The sequence below is a fragment of the Pectinophora gossypiella genome, chromosome 28 (genome assembly GCF_024362695.1).
Source record: "Pectinophora gossypiella chromosome 28, ilPecGoss1.1, whole genome shotgun sequence".
NCBI lineage: Eukaryota > Metazoa > Arthropoda > Insecta > Lepidoptera > Gelechiidae > Pectinophora > Pectinophora gossypiella.
The window spans coordinates 5,833,791-5,854,809 of record NC_065431.1 but is presented as its reverse complement, the minus strand read 5'-3'; the positions used below and the strand labels follow the sequence as shown (position 1 = coordinate 5,854,809).

Sequence of the window (21,019 nt, the reverse complement as noted above, 5' to 3'; positions counted from 1 at the left end):
GGCCTTAATAATCAAAATTTTGGTTTTAAACTGTTATAATACATATACCAACCAACTAATAAGTTTTACAACAAATAAAATAAAATATTACTTATAACAATTATTCATCATCTCCACAGCATTATCCCGTGTACACGGAGTCCGCTTACCTAACCTGATGGTTTGACAGGTCCGGTTTTTTACAAAATATTATATAAATTATTAATATTGTAAAATATTTATCACCTTGAAAAAAATTGTGAATTAATTTACGGCACAAAAACATTACAAAAATTAAATATCACAAAATATTAACTATTATTTAAAAAAAAAATGCCTAATTTGTGCCTGGCTCACCAAAGTTCAATAAAAAGTTTCTAAATATATTAAAAATATCCTTCGAAAAATATTGTTCTTTTCCCAATTATAATTAAGTCCAATATCAAAGCGTCTAAGTATTTTTAGCGGAGTAAGTATACATTATCTTAATATTTTAAATATTGTTTTTTTAACTTAATTTTTTTCATATCAAAACAAACAAACCTGTACTTTAAAATCACCTAAACTATGACTAAAATTCCCAGACACAATTCGTATACAAAACGCAGACTAAACTCATGGTAAAAGAAGACCAGATATGCTCAAAACTGACAGCTAACATTTCAAGGTTAGCCCAGCTGACGACATCCCACCCTGTGTTGCCACTTCGTAAAAAAATTACCCACGTCCAATGTTTTTAATTTACTTTTTGTAAAAGATGTACAGTTTTAATATTTTTATATGTATTTGTGACAAATAATAGTAATTAAATATATTAGTCAGTAATTCCCTTAATTTTCAATAATAAAATTGACGTCCTCGGAATGTTGGTGATACCAATTCATTGGTAACACTTACGTCATCAATGGGCTAGCAATGGCGGCTTGTCGTAGGATTGAGCATACCTGGCCTTTTTATACCAAACTAGATTTAAAATGATAATCCGTGCCACACAAGAAGTCTATGGAATTGGTAATTTCCAGAAGAAAGAAAAAAGAAAGAAACAAAGAGAAAAGATAAATAAAAGATAAATTATAATTCTGGTTACTAAATATAGACAGATCTAAAAGTGACAAGACACGTTTTCTTTTTTATATTTAACTTATTTATGAATTTGAATAAATAAAAATTTAATAATAAGTGCGACATTTTGTAATGTTTTTCTATGACGTCACAGGGTACTTTTTCATACAAATTCCATAGTGATTTCGTGTTTTGACGTTTTGTAAAAAGTAACTGATTTGACTAGTTGAAAACTAGCCTATTCTATTTATGGGTTATCTGGACAATATTTTAAACCTAGTTTATATTTTAATCCTTGTTTTGTAATAACACTGAATATACTAATACCTAACTTAAAAGACAACTATTCAAAACCTAAAAATTAGTGCGAATAAACTCCACACCAACTTCAGAACAATCATAATCAAAATGGCGGACAAGATATAATGCATGGTTTTTAATCTATAATGCTTCTTCTTTCCGTCGGGAATGGTATCCACAGGGTCTTTTAAAAGATAAACTCTTACACCCCTAACGTAACTGTAGAAATAATCACTCCAGTTCAACCCACTGATGTCGAAGTCAAATATGTGTTTATCCGCGTCGCAAAGTTCGCTAAATAGTTTCTGAACGTTTCTGTTTGAGAAGTTCCATTCCCGTAGCGCGAAGTATGATATGACGATAGAGAATTTGTCGATCTTTGTGTATGCTTTTCTTAACCTGGAAAAAAAATACATAACATAATCTCACGACTACTCCAATTGACCACCAGAGCACAGATTCATTGTAAGGTGAACAAAGTACACACGTCTCAGTAAAAATCAAGGGGATGCAATTGGCTAGCAGTCGGATTGAATACGTTAATAAGATAAGAAGATAGTGGTGCTAATTCCTGTAAATACCATCTAATTTTATTTTAAGTTATATCTGTCATTTTCTTATCCGCCGAAAAGGAAAGGGACGGGTAATCGACAAGCATAAAATTTATGGAACACACGTCAATTTTAAGCACAAATCTAAACCAACCGTCTAAAAATTTTACGTCAGTCAATAACCCGACACATTAATTTACTCATTCTTCCTAAAATTAAGAGCTGTGAATCATCCGTCCCTTTCCTTTTCGACGGATATGAAAATGACGGATATAACTTAAAATAAAATTAGGCGGTGTCTGCAGGAATCGGGGCCACTTATTTACTTAACTTATCTATGAATTACTCAAGAAATGACTCCGACATTTTATCACGTTTTTCTATGACGAACGTCATGGTGTGCTTTTTCATACAAATTCCATAGTAATTTTGTGTTTTGACGTTTAGTAAAAAGTAACTGATTTGACTAGTTGGAAACTATCCCTAGCCTATTGACAGTGAATAATACGTATAGAACGGCAACTCTCCGCTCCCCACCAGCGGCTGAGCTAAGTTTACCTCACCCCCTCGGTCTTACTTTAGTCTTCAATCGTATGGCGTCAGACGTCACACGCACAGATGCGCGTGTACGATAACGTCAATGTGTAGTGTCTGTGTAAAACGAAGTTTGTATGATGTGTCCGGGGTGTTATTATGTCAAGGGTCAACTTACATTGGTTTCTTCCCAATAAGCGTAGCGATGCCATCGCCTATGTACGCCGGGATCCAATGTAGGAAGAACCCGTACAAGGCGTACATGATCTTGGAGGGGGTAAGTGTGAACAGGTAGTAGTATATGGCTTGCACTGACGGGACCTCCAACCCGTAAGTCTCATTGTACTGCATAAACTTTTCTGTAAATTAAAAAAAAAACAATAATAAAAAAAAAATCTGTTGACGATTTTATGTGCTCTCCGATGCACGCAAGAGCTCTAAATCTTCTATCGTATGGGTTAAGAGGTGGATTACCCACCCCATCAACCCTGGTGTCAGGGTTACTATTGATCCGCCAAAGGCCCCTGACATGGCTCATGTAACGACTACTTACTTACATCAGTAAGTAGTAGGGACCAACGGCTTAACGTGCCTTTATCATGGATAAACTTGTTGGAGGTCAATGTAACATTTTTGAATTTACGTCATTTGGCAAGGTGTTATGGCTGAGGAGAAGAAATGATAAGAAACTGCAACAGCAACACATCTTTTAAATCATAAGTATACATTACAAGTTGTTTAATAACTAGAGGAACATATTCAATACCAGACATTTTTATCATTTAGGTAGTCATTAATCTTATACTTAATAAGCTTTTTTACATAAAGTAAGCTTCACATAAGCTTTAAATTTATTTTCTGACAAATTTAACATATTTATCTGGTATTTTATTGTAAAAACGAAACCACAATCTTATAAATTCATAATTTTGATTTTCACTTCTCCTATCTAATTTAATATTGATTTTGTGTTTTTTTCTTTGATTATGATTTTAATTTTAATTTTGATTGTGACGTTAATTTTAATCTTGATTTTTTTTACTTTAATTTCAAGTTTATATATTTTATTTACATATTTGTAATTTTTATTTTTTAACAATTTTTGTACTTTTTTATTGTTTATTATTATTTATTTTTTCTATGGACGTTATGATGGTCTGAAAATAAATTACTTATTTGAATTTGAATAAAGCGGCTCACCCCAAGTGATAGGTTGCTGTTGTGAAGAGACGTAATTATAGATCGGAGGCGCCAGGTCTTGAGGCGGCGCATCCTCATGGTTGCTGGGATAATCGCTGGCAGTCTTCCAAGCTGCAGCGATAGCAGAGTTGACCACCATGTCTCCTGGCACCAGGTCAGCAACGGCTGATGGGGTGCAGTTCAACACGTGGAGGAGGCCCACTGCTGCGCCTACAACCACCTGGGATAATTCAGATAATTAGTTCCCACCTTCTTTTATGTGGGTTGCATCACTCGGCTACTAGCCGGGACCAACGGCATAGAATGAGGAATAATACTACTTATAGAACGGCAACTCTCCGCTCCCCACCAGCGGCTGAGCTAGGTTGACCTCAAGGGTCTTACTTTAGTCTTCAGTCGTATGGGCGTCAGTCGTCACACACACAGATGCGCGTGTACGATAACGTCAATGTGTAGTGTCTGTGTAATACGAGGTGAGAATTGAGAATTGGGTGTCTTGTATGAAGTGTCCGGGGGGCGCCCACCCAAAACACGGAATCATCTTTTTCGAACAATCAGGTGATCCAAGCGCGCAATGTCCTTACCAAATAAAGGGCAGATTCACAAAGTGATTTTGACAATGTCTCCATCGGGAGTCAAACCCGGACCTCCAGATCGTGACCCTCTAACCACTAGACCACAGAAGCGACAGTCATATCATCTGAGAACTTCGTCTGTCGTGAGGGCTGTGAGGTGGATTACCAACCTCATCAACCCTGGTGTCAGGGTTATTATTGAGCCGCCAAAGGCCCCTGTCATGGTTCATGTAACGACTACTTACTTACACCAGTAAGTAGTAACCGGGACCAACGGCTTAACGTGCCTTTCGAAGCACGGCTCATGTTACTTTTTGGACAATCTGGTGATCAGCCAGTAATGTCCTAAACAAACTAGCGGACCCTGTGAAAAACGGGATAATGATAATGTGATGATGGGTACTTCAGGATCTGGACTGTTTCTATAATTTTGGGCAAAAGAATGATCTATGACTTACCCCCGTAGGTCCGTACACGTTGTCTATCCACCCTGCTACGGGCTCCTTGGCGGTCGCAATAACTGCAAGCAAATAAGTTGTAATTTAATATATAGAAAACTAATTATTATATTAGGTAGGCTATGAAACTCATTCTTTGCATAGAATATTTAGGTTATTATTATTATTATTAATAGCCCTCAACGTCCCACTGCAGGGCAAAGGCCTCTCTTCCCCTCTTCCACTCCTCCCTGTCCCCAGCTTGCTCGCGCCACCGTTTCGAGAAGCGGTCTAACTCGTCGCGCCATCTTTCATCATCACTGCTGAACATTAGCTTCCCCCAAAGCTCGTCACAATGACCGATCCTCTGCTGTCTGCATCCAGCAATCAAAAACGAAGGTTATCGGTCCACCTTGTGGGAGTCTGTCCACGCTGCGCTTTCCTGTCCTCGGTTTCCACTTGAGAACCCCACTGCCACCAGGTTATGTTAATATCCACATACCTATAGAAGGTCTGAGCATGGCCACAGGTAGACCCTGAGAGTACTTCTGCACGATGTCTTCAGCACACGCCTTGGTGTACGCGTAGGTGTTGGGATAATCACCGATGAGTCTGAAAAATGATACACAGAGTTCAGGAGCCATCAATCAATCACACCAATCAATCAATCAATAATACAATCAATCAATCTTGACACACCGCTTTCGCTTTTTCCACTTTCAATCAATCAATCAATCAATAATACTTTATAAAACATAAGCACAATAGGCGGCCTTATTGCTAAACAGCAATTTCTGCCTGGCAACCTTAGGGTGAAAGAAGATTATTCATTGGAGCACGGGCTGGTGCAATAAACATATAATGATACCAACATAACAAAAAAAAAGAATAATAAATAATATATACTTATCTAAAGAAATAATATAAAATATATATATAAACATACACACATACACTCACTCAAAGACACTCACTCACTCTCATCAAAGACTTCAAATTCCGATTGTCCGTAAGTAAAATGATCGTGTCGGAAGGCACGTTAAGTCGTTGGTCCCGGTTACTACTTTAGTAAGTACTATGTAAGTACGTAGTCGTTACATGAGCCATGTCAGGGGTTTTTGGCGGCTCAATAGTAACCCTGACACCCGGGTTGATGAGGTTGTTCACCTGTATGGGACATACCTAATAGTCTACCATTTATGGTCTGTCACATCTCTAGCGCGAGCAAACCAACGCGTCTCAATGTTTGGATCTTGTAATTTAATATAATATCCTAAGTAATACAGTTCATTCAATTATTTGCGTGGGGTTTTACACCACCTCACAACCCACACGATAGAAGAATTTAGTTCATGGGTTGCCTCGCTCACCCTGGAGTGATGTTGTTCAGCGTCTTCTGGTCCATGGTTTCCACCAGGTCAATCAGCTTGTCTCCCGGCATGGGGCTGTCGTAGAACTTCTCCTCGATGTTCTTCATGGGACAGTTGCTAGAACGAGACAAAACATGTCATGAAGAAAATGATTTGTAAGGGTAAGCAATTGCTATAGGATGCGTTGCGTAACGACTCAGGCGGTCAACTTACACTGGGCGATTAACCGATTATAGGTAAAAATAATCAGTCTCACCTAGAATCAGTAACACCTTTAGCAAACTTACTGTTTATTTATTAATTTATCAAGTTATTCACAACGGGTTACAACCATAAAATATCTTATAACTAGCCTTATCTTATAACTAGTCTTACCGTTAAGCCTTACCTGTAAGTTATTAACCTTGACTGATTGAAGGCAAGAACCAGTCTCACCTATAATCAGTGTCACCTATAATCAGTGTCACCTTAAAGCAAACTTACTATTTATAGGTATGACTGTTTATATTCATACCTAAAAACAGTCATACCTATAAACAACCTTACCTGTAAGCAGTAGAGATATACACCATAGCCCGCAGCTATGTACTACAAATAGTTAAGTTTTTTTAAATAATATAAGCTCGCGTTTGACCACTATCTCACCTGATGGTAAGTGACGCTGTGGTCCAGGGTGAATCGCGCTTACCTGACAAAAGCCTATTCACTCTAGCTTTGGAGACTGCCAGATTATAACGAGTTGAAAAACAGACTACGGCAGACAGTTCCAGTCCTTTGCTAGTCGCATCAAAAAGGAAGAGGCAAAACGTTTAGTGCGGATGGGTGGTATACTCGTACCCGCAACATAAGGATGAAATGCCTGCCAACGTCTAATTGTTCTTAGATGGAATGGAGTAGGTGAAGTTCCTGCGCACACTCACCGAAGTGTTATCTTATAAAAAACCGACAGACAAGCTACCCTTAAGCTTTACCTGTAAGTTATCAACCTATATTGACTGATTGAAGGTAAGAATCAGTCTCACCTATAATCAGTGTTACCTTAAAGCAAACTTACTGTAAACAGTCATATCTATAAACAGTCTTACCTGTAAGCAGTAGAGATATGCACCATAGCCCGCAGCTTGGAGCATCCCCGGGCCAATAACAGTATCTCCCGGGTTCCTCGCACGTTGATCTCCACAGCCAGTCGAAGTGCTTCGTCAAACCTCACCGTCGCTGCTCCGTGGAAGATTACCTCCACCTAATAGGAAAGTAAATAATACATAACATGCAGTGCGGTCGTGTGGCGTGACCTTTTTTTTGACGTGACTTATTGTAGATTTGCCGCAGATGGCATTAATTACTTGGCCGGACAAATGTGGAGCGCTGAAGGCGCACCCGGTATAACGTTTAAGACAACAGGCCTGAGGGTGCCCAGTTGGGCGCGAACCTCGGCTCAGGGCGTCGTCTGAGAGGAAGCATTTTTGAATGAATTCATCGATCCTAGTGGGTCGATAGCGATAACCGCTGAATGAGGGAAATCGTCGACCACGCCGGCGGGGTTGGTATCGGGGTTCTGAAGTGTTTGGTTTCGCGAGTTGATTGGTCGCCTCTGTGGTTAGAGTAATTGGGTCGTCGGATTCGTATGTTTATGTCCTTCGGAAGCCGATACTTTTCAGTACCGTCCCTGAGCGGAATGTATTCGGAAGCCGCAACTACCAGGGGATTTGGGTGATGCGGAGCAGAATCAAAAGGTTCAAGATATATTATGAAATTCTGATTAGGTACTAAATAAAGACTGATCTAAACGTAATGAAAAACATTGTCTTAACTTATTTACGAATTTTAATCCAGAAAAACGTAATATAAGTCAAGAAATATCAAACATATTATCATAATAAAAGCCTCCGTGGTCTAGTGGTTAGAGCGGTAGGCTCACGATCTGGAGGTCCGGGTTCGATTCCCGATGGGGACATGGTCGAAATCACTTTGTGAGACTGTCCTTTGTTTGGTAAGGACTTTTCAGGCTTGAATCACCTGATTGTCCGAAAAAGTAAGATGATTCTGTGTTTCGGGGGGCAGGTTAAGCCGTAGGTCCCGGCTATTAGCCGTAAAAACACCTCCACCAACCCGCAGTGGAGCAGCGTGGTCCGGTTGATTGAAGTGAGGCCTGTGCCCAGCAGTGGGACGTATATAGGCTGTTTATGTTATGTATGTATTTTATCACGTTTTTCTATGACGTCCCAGTGTGCTTTTTCCTACAAATTCCGAAGTAATTTCCTGTTTTGACGTTTAGTATTTCCCCTGGTAGTTGCGGCTTCCGAGTACATTCCGCTCAGGGACGGTACTGAAAAGTATCGACGTCCGAAGGACGTAATATACGATCCCGACGACCCGATTACTCTAGCCATAGAGGCAACCAATCAGCTCGTGACACCAAACACTTCAGGGCCCCGATACCGACCCCGCCGGCGTGGTCAACGATTTCCCTCATTCAGCGCTTATCGCTATCGACCCACTAGGGTCGATTAATTCTTTCAAATATTTTTCCTCTCAGACGACGCCCTGAGCTGAGGTTCGCGCCCAACTGGGCACCCTCAGGCCTGTTGTCTTAAACGTTGTACCGAGTGAGAGCCTTCAGCGCTCCCCATTTGTCCGGCCAAGTAGTTAATGCCATCAGCGGCAAATCTATAATAAGTCACGTCAAAAGAATAAAAATAAAAAAAGAAGTTTAGTATAAAGTAACTGATTTGACTAGTTGAAAACTAGCCTATTGCTCACCTCTTCCATGATTCTCGTCCTGTCTTCCTCTTTGATGCCAAGGTTCAACTGACCCACGTCACCTTCTATGATGCCGATTTTTTGGATAAAGTTGGGGTTTTCTTTTCTAAGTTTATCGTAGAGCTGAAAAAAAAACATGTAAGTATGAATATAATTTTTTAACTTTTCGAACTCGGTGGCGCAGCGGTAAACGGGCTCGGTCTGCGATTTTTGAAGTTAAGCAACTTTCGCAAAGGCCGGTCATAAGATGGGTGACCACAGTTTTCATCTCGAGCTCCTCCGTGCTTCGGAAGGCACGTTAAGCTGTTGGTCCCGGCTGCATTAGCAGTCGTTAATAACCACCAATCCGCACTGGGCCCGCGTGATGGTTTAAGGCCCTATCTCCCTATCCATCCATAGGGAAGGCCCGTGCCCCAGCAGTGGGGACGTTAATGGGCTGATGATGATGAACTTTTCGAACGCCGGAACGCAGATCTCAACCAGACACAAAGTAAAGTATAGACTTTACTCACAATAGTGACACTAGTGTATATAGTGTAATAGTCACAATAGTGTGACTGGTATCTCGGCAGATGAGAGGTCCCCAGTTGGAAGAATGCTGAACTCCCACTGTAAGGTCGCAGGATCGAATCAGGCACTTAAACCTATGATTTTCGAAATAGTTTTTCAAATTCACGTTTGGATCATAAATAATTATCACGTGCTCAGTGGTGAAGGAAAACATCGTGAGGAAACCCACATACCCGAGAAGGCGTTTCGGAGGTATGTGACCTAACCTATATTAGGCTGGTTTTCCTTCGGGTTGGAAGGTCAGACAGGCAGTCGCTTCTGTAAAAATCGGAGTCGAGTCTTCAGGTTAGGTAAGCGGACCCTGTGAAAAACGGGATAATGCTAGGGAGAACGAACGTCTAGGGCTCAGTGCCGAGGTTTTTCTTGCAGCTACTTTTCTCCGGCTATACAGGTTGTGAAACTAGAAGTATTAGATAATGAAACTTTAAAAAAAAATATACAATATACATAAGTACATACAATATACATAAACTGTAAGCGGGGATGATGAATAATTCATTAATAAAGTTTGCTCGCTTTATGAATCATCTGGAAAAGATGTATAAGCCCTATTAACAACAAATGTTTAGGACCTCCATAATACAAGGTTTCTCAACTTACAATACAAGGAATAAAAATAAAATTGTTGTTCAAAATTCTAGATTAAGTAAATTAAATTCATCTTTTTTGGGGTTATGTATACGTTTTTACAATAAAATACCAGATAATATTTTAAAGTCAGAGAACAAATTTAAAGCTCACGTGAAGCTTACTTTATGTAAAAAAGCCTATTATAAGATTAATGATTACCTAAATGATAAAAATGTCTGGTATTGAATGTGTTCCTCTAGTTATTAAATAACTTGTAATGTACCCTCATTGATTTAAAAGATGTGTTGCTGTTGCAGTTTCTTATCATTTCTTCTCCTCAGCCATAACACCTTGCGAAATGACGTAAATTCAAAAATGTTACATTGACCTTCAACAAGTTTATCCATGATAATTATGTTGAATAAATGATTCTGATTCTGATTCAACTTACCACATCGTCAAACTGCTCCTGAAGTCTCTTCGCGATGTCCTTATTCTTCTTAGGTCGCGCCAGGAGGTACAGCTTCCTAAGATCGGGACACGATCTGAAAAGAAAATAATATCTTAGGATAGAAATAATAAAACCATACAAAAACAGTAAATAGCCTCCGTGGTCTAGTGGTTAGAGCGTTAGGCTCACGATCTGGAGGTCCGGGTTCGATTTCCGATGGGGACATCGTCGAAATCACTTTGTGAGACTGTCCTTTGTTTGGTAAGGACTTTTCAGGCTTGAATCACCTGATTGTCAGAAAAATTAAGATGATTGCGGGACCGTTGGTCCCGGCTATTAGCGGTAAAGACACCTCCACCAACCCGCATTGGAGCAGCGTGGTGGAGTATGCTCCATACCCCCTCCAGTTGATTGAGGGGAGGCCTGTGCCCAGCAGTGGGACGTATATAGGCTGTTTATGTAAGAATAGTAAATACTACGTATCTCCGTCGAATGATACGTAAGTACCTAATAATACACATGATTTAAATAGGTATACGTACATACATATTTCAAAATTACTTAATTTAAAATGCAAACACGTTTTACATCAGTAAATCTTTGCAAGTGACAAGCATGTTAAAGATGCTAGTACACTTACTTACTAGCTTTTCAATTCAATTCAATTCAAAACAATTTATTTCGGATAATACATCCATAATTTGTTAGTAACCATGCACTTACTTACTAGGTTAGTTAACAATCAAATTAAATATTAAAGTGTTAGTGACAATGAAACTTAATTCTATGTTAGTAGTACAACACCTATATAATAACACCCTATCATTATTTATCATATTATTTATCTTTTGTGATCCCTAGTTTGATTATATCCAGATCGTCCGAAAGTAAGGATAAGATGATCCATGCTATGAAAGGCACGTTAAACCGTTGGTCCCGGATGCAAATTACCGGTGTAAGTACGTAGTCGTTACATGAGCCATGTCAGAGGCCTTTGGCGGCTCAATAGTAACCCTGACGCCAGGGTTGATGAGGGTTGGTAATTCACCTCACAAGCCACACGATAGAAGAAGATGATGTAGACCAAGTAGTTAATGCCACCTGCGGCAAATCTACAATAAGTCACGTCAAAAAAAATCAGTTCGATACTTTTGCGACGGAAAATTCCACTTGATATCAACTCAGGATCATGGGCTGAATCATCCCTCAAAGTTATCGTTACGATGTCACTAAACCGAGATAAGGTTTAGAGTGAGTTTATGTACAGTCATGAGCAATATAATGTACCCACTTTAGGACTCTGTCGCACGAACATATTAGACATTTAGTGAGACTTACAGTTCAATTTGTCAAAAAAGTTAATGTGACATGGTACCAAAGTGTATACATATTAATGCTCCTGACCGTATATACTGTGGTTTACCTAGTCAATGGTACGGAACCTATCGTGCGCGAGTCCGACTCGCACTTGACCGGTTTTTTTTGCTTGCTTGAAGTTTGTATTAAGTACAGTTAAAAAGTCTACAGATGATGAGGTAGCTACCTCAGCGTATTACTTAATTATCTAACTATTTATTAGAATATGTTTGCTATAGTATGTAAGGTCCAACCAAGTGGAGAATCAACCTTAGTTAAGTCGGTGCTTTTTTTTTTTAACAAGAGCATACCAATGGGACCATTAGCATTCAAGCCGTGGTCGGCGGTACGCGATGCGAGGCTTACTTTCTCGAATTAGAACTGGCTGTTGCAAAACTAGACGCAGTTCGGAGTAAAAAAAAAACATTAGGCCATTTAAAAATAAAACATAAGAGCATCACGCCTGTATGACGGCGGTCCCCCGACCACCGTCCACAGGTCCTCGTCAAGGCGGCGCTCGGTCGATTGTGACCAAGTACGCCCGTCGCCGCCTTCCCGGTCGCCTGCGGCGAATCGGGAGCGAGTCGACAGAGTCTTCCCGCTCCCTCTCCGCCGCTTCCTTCGCGGACATGACTATGTTCGCGAAGGTGGCGACCGCTCTCCAGGCCTGCTCGCTGTCGCTCATGGCCCTAACCACGGCCGGCAGCGAGAGGTCACCCCTATTTCTGTGGACACGGCAGCGCTTGGGACCGCCCAAGCGGGGCACTCCTCGCGCGTGTGTCGTGCCGTGTCCACTACTCCGCCCACACAATGATGGCATTCGGCGGTTGAGATATTTCGACACTGTTGCAAGTGCTATGATCACGGGATGACAGTGACAGTGTCGAAATATCGGGAGTCTTATATCCCTGATTTAAACGCGGTAAGAACCCGTTATTATGTGTTTTAATTATCATTTATCCAAACATGAATTCGAAAACAAATCAAATCTACAATAGGTAAGTCACGTCACAAAAATGGGAACCCTGGCCAATGATCTAACTAAACGGTAATGGATTGAGTAACTACAGAATATTAAATAGAAGACCACACATAACGTGCGAAATAGGCTCGTGTTTGATATGGTCACTATACGAAGGTCCCGGGTTCGAATCCCGGTGGGGACGTAATACAAAAATCACTTTGCGAGCCCTAGTTTGTTTAGGACATTACAGGCTGATCACCAGATTGTTGGTCATCCACCTCACAACCCAAACGCTAGAAGAAAAAGACAGCAGTCACACAACGATTTTAATTTGACTCAAAACCATTTTGTTAAAGGATTTTTTTTCACGGTTCTTCTTTTTCGAGAACTAAATCAATATATTAAGTTTACTTACCTGTCGTGTGGTTAAGTTGCTAAAAAAAACTCACGTGTCGTGTGGACAGCCCCTTATTTACGTACGTGTTATGTATTAGTGATGTAACGAATGTCGACATTTGAAATTCGCGAATGCGAATGAAAACATTGTATTAATATCGTATTTGACCGGCTCAAAGATGAATTATAAAAAAATAATAATTTATATTTTTTTAATATTATTTTTATAATTTTATTTTATTTTATTTTATTTTATATGAATTTATTAAATTGATGGGACGTTAAATTAATCAAATAAAGTTATATTACTTTTACACAATCATTATGTAAAATCAAAATAATGATATAATCGCAATTTGTAGAATAGAATAGAATAACTTTATTCCCAAAACAGTGCAAGTAAAGAAGATAAAGATAAGTATACAAATCAAAAATACACTGCCAGGGAAATGGGACTGACTCAGCATGTTGTTGCGAAGGATAGTAGAAATACCACTCTTAGCAACACTGATATTCTGCCAGTACCAAAGTTACGCTTATAAATTTGTGTATACTATTAATATGTCACTTTTATCAATATAAACTGATATTATAAAATGCTAATCTAGAAGTATAAAGAAGAAAAAAGAACAGAAGAAGAAGAAGAGAGAGTCTAGACTTCTAGAAGTAGAAGTATATCAGGTTCGAAGCAAATTGTGCTGAGTGAGGCCCTTTTATCTCAGGGCGTCCACCACCACCTTATGATCATTTCGACAAACATCCGTCTTGCTTTTTTGTAATTGTTTTAGTGGAAATTTGATATGATGTTGTCTTTTTTTGTGTGTGGCGTCCTTTCATAATAAACTATTTCTATTCTATTCAAATGGAATTCCATAGTCTCTGCTTACCACGTTGGAAAATATGCGAGTGCGAATATTGGTTACATCACTATTATGTAGGTATGTGTTGTATGAACTTGTATGTATGCTAGTTACAAGGAAAATTATTATAAAGTCAACACACTCCACCGTTGAACGCGTGTAGAGAAAAATAAATAGACCATTTTTTTTTCCACGTGACTTGTAGATTTGCGTCAGCCGGTGTTTTATTTACCATCAGGCCGGACAAGTGGGGAGCGATCGCCTACATACGGTCACGAGCATTAATATGTATACATTTTGGTACCATGTCACATTAAATTTTTTGACAAATTGAACTGTAAGTCTCACTAAATGTCAAATATGTTAGTGCGACAGAGTCCTAAAGTGGGTACATTATATTGCACATGACTGTACATACCTACAGGTGTTAGTAACATCGTAACGAATACTGTGGGGGATGATTCAGCTCATTATTCTGAGTTAATATCAAGTGGAATTTTCCGTTGCAAAAGTATGGAACTGAAAATAATTGAAAAAAAAAAGCACTAAAAGTTTCATGATATCAACTCAGAATCATGCCATGTACTTAGTTAAGAGACTTTTTGTAATTATTTATTTTTATTTTGGTGCAATAAAGTGTATTGCATTGTATTGTATTGTAATCATGGTTTGAATCATCCCCCTCAGTATTCGTTACGTTGTCACTAACACCCATACCTATTTGTATGGCTATCTGTATGTACTTGTACGGGGTGTAAGTGACATCGTAACGAATACTGAGGGGGATGATTCAGTTCATTATTCTGAGTTAATATCAAGTGGAATTTCCCGTCGCAAAAGTATATAATTCAAAATAATTTAAAAGTAAATATTAAATTAACACTTTAATACACCATTTAAAATTTAAAAAACATCATCCCACTTGCGTCAGACAGAGTACTGCGGGCAGAAGGCAAGAGGGAACCCACTGCCCTATTTTTCCCCTTCTTCTTCTATCGTGTGGGTTGTGAGGTGGATTACCAACCGCATCAACCCTGGTGTCAAGGTTATTATTGAGCCGCCATAGGTCCCTGACATGACTCATGTGATGACTACGTACTTACATCAGTAAGTAGTAACCGGGACCAACGGCTTAACGTGCCTTCCTAAGCACGGATCATCTTACTTTTTGGACAATCAGGTGATCAGCCTGTAATGTCCTAACCAAACTAGGGATCACAAAGTGATTTTTGTGATTTGTCCCCACCGGGATTCGAACCCGGGACCTCCGGATCGTGAGCACAACGCTCAACCGCTGGACCACGGAGGCCGTTTCCCTAAAAAAGTAGCATGGAGAATGCTACACCGACAAGAGCGTGGCTCTTAAATTGAACATGATGAAAAAGTAGAAAACTTGGCACCTCATCATGACACTTTAAAACTCATGATCGACAATGACCTAGGTTCGTACGTCAGAAGTTCTATAGATCATGTAATATACAAACATTAAATATTTATCCTACGCAAAAACGTGTATGTGCCTACTTCAATATGTTAACTCAAGTTATTTCCTTCATAGCAATAGTTTACATGTTATTATACAGGGTGTTATTGACATCGTTCTGAATACTGAGGGAGACGATTCAGTTCATCTTCTTCTATCGTGTGGGTTGTGAGGTGGATTACCAACCTCATCAACCCTGGTGAGTTATTATTGAGTCACCAAAGGCCGTTGACATGGCTCATGTAACGACTACTTACTTACATCAGTAAGTAGTAACCGGGACCAACGGCTTAACGTGCCTTCCGAAGCACGGATCATCTTACTTTTTGGACAATCAGGTCTAATTTGTAATGCCCTAACCAAACTAGGCTATTGTAGCCGAGGAAAAGCAGCTCCAAGAAAAACCTCGGCACAGGGCCCTAGACGTTCTTCATCATCCCCCTAGCATTTTCCCGTTTTTCACGGGGTCCGCTTACCTAACCTGAAGATTTGACAGGTCCGGATTTTACAGAAGCGACTGCCTGTCTGACCTTCCAACCCGCGAAGGGAAAACCAGCCCAATACGAGTTAGGTTCAATAAAAGAGAAGGTGAAAGAAAGAAAGAAAGAAAGAAACGTTTATTATAATGTTTTTTATGTCGTATCGGGAGGTGGAGGTTTTGGCGGGAAGAAGAGAGGAATGGCGGTTACTCTACCGACAAGAGCGCAGCTCTTAAATAGAGAGAGAGAGAGACGAGTTAGGTCACATACCTCCGAAAATGCATTTCTCGGGAATGTGGGTTTCCTCACGATGTTTCCTTTCACCGCTGAGCACGTGATAGTAATTTATGATCCTAACATGAATTCGAAAACAAATTCGACAATCATTGGTTTAGGCCTAATCAATCAATCAAATTCTTTATTCAGGCAACTAAGCCCACACATTTCATTACATTACATTAAATAAAATATAATAAAAATAAAATAAATTAACATAACATCATCATCAGCCCATTAACGTCCCCACTGCTGGGGCACGGGCCTTCCCTATGGATGGATAGGGAGATCGAGCCTTAAACCATCACGCGGGCCCAGTGCGGCTTGATGGTTATTAACGACTGCTAATGCAGCCGGGACCAACGGCTTAACGTGCCTTCCGAAGCACGGAGGAGCTCGAGATGAAAACTTTTTTTTGTGGTCACCCATCCTATGACCGGCCTTTGCGAAAGTTGCTTAACTTCAACAATCGCAGACCGAGCGCGTTTATTAACATAAAATGGTTAGTAACTAAACCCTAGGATGGTAACAGGGGTGACTCAACACCCCACGCGAGCAATCACGTGCCGATTTATTGAAAATTATTAGCTATCCCGCTCTAGCATTTTGTGTATTCTTTTGTTTTACTGTCAGTCATCAGTAGCCGTTGCGCGGTGGGTGCGGCAGCACGCCAATTTCGTTCTGCAGGTATGTGTGGGGTGATGCGTCACCCCTGTTACTATTTACGTAGGTATTTTGTTTTGTTCAAAGGTGAACAAATCGGTGATATTGCTATCTACTATGCACAATAAGGAAGAAGTTAATCCCACAACGCACAAGCCAATTATAATTGAGGACTACAATGCGATATACCTTTGACAAGATGATGCACAATTATACGACTGCAAGGGGTACTCGACCCTGGCCTCTTAGATTTTTCTTTGGCATGTTAGATCAAGCAGGGATCAATTCTATGATTCTCTATAGAAGTTAAGCATCCGAATACGCCAGCTAACAAATTCAGAAACAATTTCCTGAAAAAACTAGCAATACAGCTAGCCGAGCCGCACATGAAACGACGTTTGGAGTCAAATTTACCTCGACTACTATCGGGAAATATAAGGGCCATTCTAAATGTTCCCGAAGAAGTTCCAGCAAGCGAACCCCCCGCCAAATTGCCAAAGCAAGCTCGATGTGCATTGTGTCCTCGAAAAAATGACAAAAAAGTAAAGATTTTTTGTTCCAAATGTAAAAGACCTGCGTGCCCCGAACATCGCTTGGAAATTTGTCTTAATTGTGTTTAAGTTAGCAAAAAAAATTTTTTTCTAATATAATTTCGTCTAGTTACTGATAGATCTCAAGAAAAGTGTTCCTTTAGTTTGTTTTAATAATAAAAAGTTTTATTTTTCATTAAACAAAAGTTTTTTACTCATTTAATAACACGCGTAGTAGCAGGGGTGACGTGGCACCCCTGTTACTATGCGTGGTCATTTAAATTATGTTACCATCCTAGGGTTAATAAATAATAAAAAATAAAAATTGTTAATTTTACAAATCAACATAACAATGGTGCTAATTCCTGTAAATACCATCTAATTTTATTTTAAGTTTTATATATGTCATTTTCTTATCCGCCGAAAAGGAAAGCGACGGGTAATTTCATTCCTAAGCTGGATTCGAACCACTACCCACACACGGCAATTACTACCACGGCGTCAAGAGTCCTAGACGTTTTTAAAACACATAAAAAGTTCAAACACCCTGTACACGCCAGTGTGAATCCGGCCCAAGGTATGCCGAGATACATCACAAATATTACTTCTACCAATATTCACTCGACCTTACTTTATACGTATTTATACGCAATTATGTTTGTTTGTATTGACATAAGTTAGTTCTACCCGCGATTCCGTTTGTGTTAAAAACTGACAGACTTTAACCCACGGCCTCCGTGGTCCAGTGGTTGAGCGGTGGGCTCACGACCCGGGTTCGAATCCCGGTGGGGACAAATCACAAAAATCACTTTGTGATCCCTAGTTTGGTTAGGACATTACAGGCTGATCACCTGATTGTCCAAAAAGTAAAAAGATCCGTGCTTCGGAAGGCACGTTAAGCCGTTGGTCCCGGTTATTACTTACGGATGTAAGTACGTAGTTGTTATATGAGTCATGTCAGGGGCCTGTGGCGGCTCAGTAATAACCCTGATACCAGGGTTGATGGGGTTGGTAATTCACCTCACAACCCACACGATAAGAAGAAGAAGAGTTTAACTTTCACTATTTTGTGACGAAGGACGTTATTAAATTATAACAGCTGGTGATGAAGAGGTTCCGCATGCCGGAGTCCAGCGAGGTCTACACCAACAGCCAGGGTGAGTGGGAACAACAGGACGCTTTCGACGTGATTCATTGTAGATTTGCCGCAGATGGCATTAACTACTTGGCCGGACAAATGGGGAGCGCAGAAGGCTCTCACCCGGTACAACGTTTAAGACAACAGACCTGAGGGTACCCAGTTGGGCGCGTGAAAGAAGTCAAAAGTCAAAGTATTTATTGCACACCATATGGTAAACACAAAAAGAAAAAAAAAATGGAAGAAGAATGGAATGAAAAAAATGGAATGAATGGAATTGAATGGTGGAAGTTTATACTTGTTGTCGGTTTTATCAATTTATATTTGTTGCGGACAATTCTTTTGTTAATGTTATCCCTTGGTGTTTATAAGTCTGGGTTATTACTAATAAATTTGCATGACTCGAGTATCTAGATAGAAATAAGGGTCAATAATTGGTACTTAATAAAATATGATCTGCAAGATAAGTACATACCTATATATTAGGAAAAATTGTCGTGAGCTTATGTTATGTGAGTACTGTCTACCCTTAACAGCAACATAGCGCGAATAAAACCTTTTCGCAATTAAAACAGTGTCAGCATATTGAATTATCAATTCTATCAACGTACGATGTCGCATTAGCCTTCATTATGTTGGGTAACAATGCCTTACGCAAGCTGTTTTATAGGAAGACTTGTATCTTTTGGGAACTGCGCACGCCTTAGGGGACTAAGCGTGAAGGTCTCTTCTATCGTGTGGGTTGTGAGGTGGATCAACCTCTTCATCCCTGGTTTCAGTATTATTGAGCTCCCAAAGGGCCCTCATATGGCTCATGTGAAGACTATGTACTTACATCAGTAAGTAGTAACCGGGACCAACGGCTTAACCTGCCTTCAGCACGGATCATCTTACTTCTGGACAATCAGGTGATAAGCCTGCAATTTATTTATTAATTTACATTTCACGACTTTACAGTGCAGAAGCGCGAATGCGCCGTGAAACTTTAAATGTAAACAATAATATAATTAAACATATGAAACTTAGGTGTAAACAATATAAAAACATATTTAATTTCACACATCATTCACCATCTCGCAGAACCTCAGACACTCGCGACACACATACGTCCACTCACTCACAAACAGATCACACTCTGGTGCTGATGCAAGGAGTGCATTAAGCATGTGCACGGAGGAGTGGCGAGTGTGTGCCGCCGCCATGGCCAGCAGCAGGGGGCTGCGCGGCCAGCTTGTGTGTGGACACGATGGGAACGTACAGTCTCACCAGCTGCGTCACCAACTCCGGGCAGTCCGAACCACCGCGCACCGTGCGGCAGACATTTGTTAATAGAGTGTAATTACGCCTCACCTCTAGAGAATTGTCCAACCAAACTGGGGATCAGTCAGAAAGTGATTTGTCCCCACCGGGATTCGAACCCGGAACGCTCGACCACTCAATGACAGGTATAACTTAAAATAAAATTAGATGGCGTCTGCAGGCACTATTGATCCAAATTAATTCTGGATGGTGGAGTTACATAGGAGTTGGAGTTGCTTTTTTCCTACGAAGTCTCAAACAGATAATTTTGAAAGAGCATCTGTTGAAATAATAGTATTTATCAGTCGGTCAACCAGTATTAGTAGTTTCTAGACTTCATACTAGTTATTTCGACATGCTCTACTCACTGGCTACAACTTGTTGGATGCCCAATGTAGCAATTCCCATCTTTTGGTGGGGCGTGTAGAGATTGTATATGTAATGGCTGACACTTTTGTCATAACACATAATTATTGTGGGCAAAATTAGGAGAAACAATACAGGATGTTAGTGACATCGTAACGAAAACTTTGAGAGATGATTTAGATCATGATTTTGAGTTGTAATCAAGTGGAATTTACCATTGCAAAACTATGGAACTGAAAATAATTAAAAAAAACACAAAAAAATTCATGAATTTTCCGACAGCAAAATTCCATTTGATATTAACTCAGAATCATGGTCTGAATCAACCCTCTCAGTATTTGTTACGATGTCACTAACACCCTGTATAGGTGACCAAAATATCAAGCAACACTTTATTTGAAATTTTTGAACGTCTAAGGCCCTGTACCGCGGTTTTTCTTGCAGCTTCTTTTCTCCGGCTGTACAGGTTGTGGGAAGCTGCAGTAGTTTTAGGCGGATGAGACATTCGACAATATAATTATAGGTACTTATTTACTTATGTAAAAATTGACGTACTTAATATGATCATCATCACTAATCTTGTCGGATTAGCATTCTCTTTACCAAACTTAACTTTTTAATTTTTTTTAGCTATGTTACCAAATGAAAAAGAAAATATCCGCCAAAAGAAAAGGGACGGATGATTGACAACTGTTAATTTTAAAATGAATGAGTGAGTGAATGAATCACCCTGGCGAATATAATAGACCTCTCGCTGATTTGCATGCCGTTTGACGTGTGCTGTCAACTTGATTCTGTGAGTTTTTTCTTTCTAAAATTGACGTGTGTTCCATGACTACCTAAATGATAA

General features: G+C 39.8%; 2 protein-coding genes across 2 annotated transcripts in view; one reads left to right on the top strand and one right to left on the bottom strand.

The window, feature by feature from the left end:
• LOC126379156 (uncharacterized) overlaps positions 1-21,019 on the top strand; it is a 215,904-nt gene that overhangs the window by 157,067 nt on the left and 37,818 nt on the right. The window lies entirely within an intron of this gene.
• Positions 929-21,019, bottom strand: part of LOC126379185 (fatty acyl-CoA reductase wat-like) — a 29,909-nt gene continuing 9,818 nt past the window's right edge. The window contains exons 3-11 of the mRNA XM_050027861.1: positions 10,360-10,453; positions 8,769-8,891; positions 7,094-7,248; positions 6,009-6,125; positions 5,141-5,250; positions 4,660-4,721; positions 3,627-3,846; positions 2,605-2,785; positions 929-1,740 (exon numbers count right to left, since the gene is read on the bottom strand). Of these exons, the coding sequence (XP_049883818.1) occupies positions 1,389-1,740; positions 2,605-2,785; positions 3,627-3,846; positions 4,660-4,721; positions 5,141-5,250; positions 6,009-6,125; positions 7,094-7,248; positions 8,769-8,891; positions 10,360-10,453 (1,414 nt within the window). The 3' untranslated portion in view covers positions 929-1,388. The remainder of the gene's footprint in view (positions 1,741-2,604; positions 2,786-3,626; positions 3,847-4,659; positions 4,722-5,140; positions 5,251-6,008; positions 6,126-7,093; positions 7,249-8,768; positions 8,892-10,359; positions 10,454-21,019) is intronic.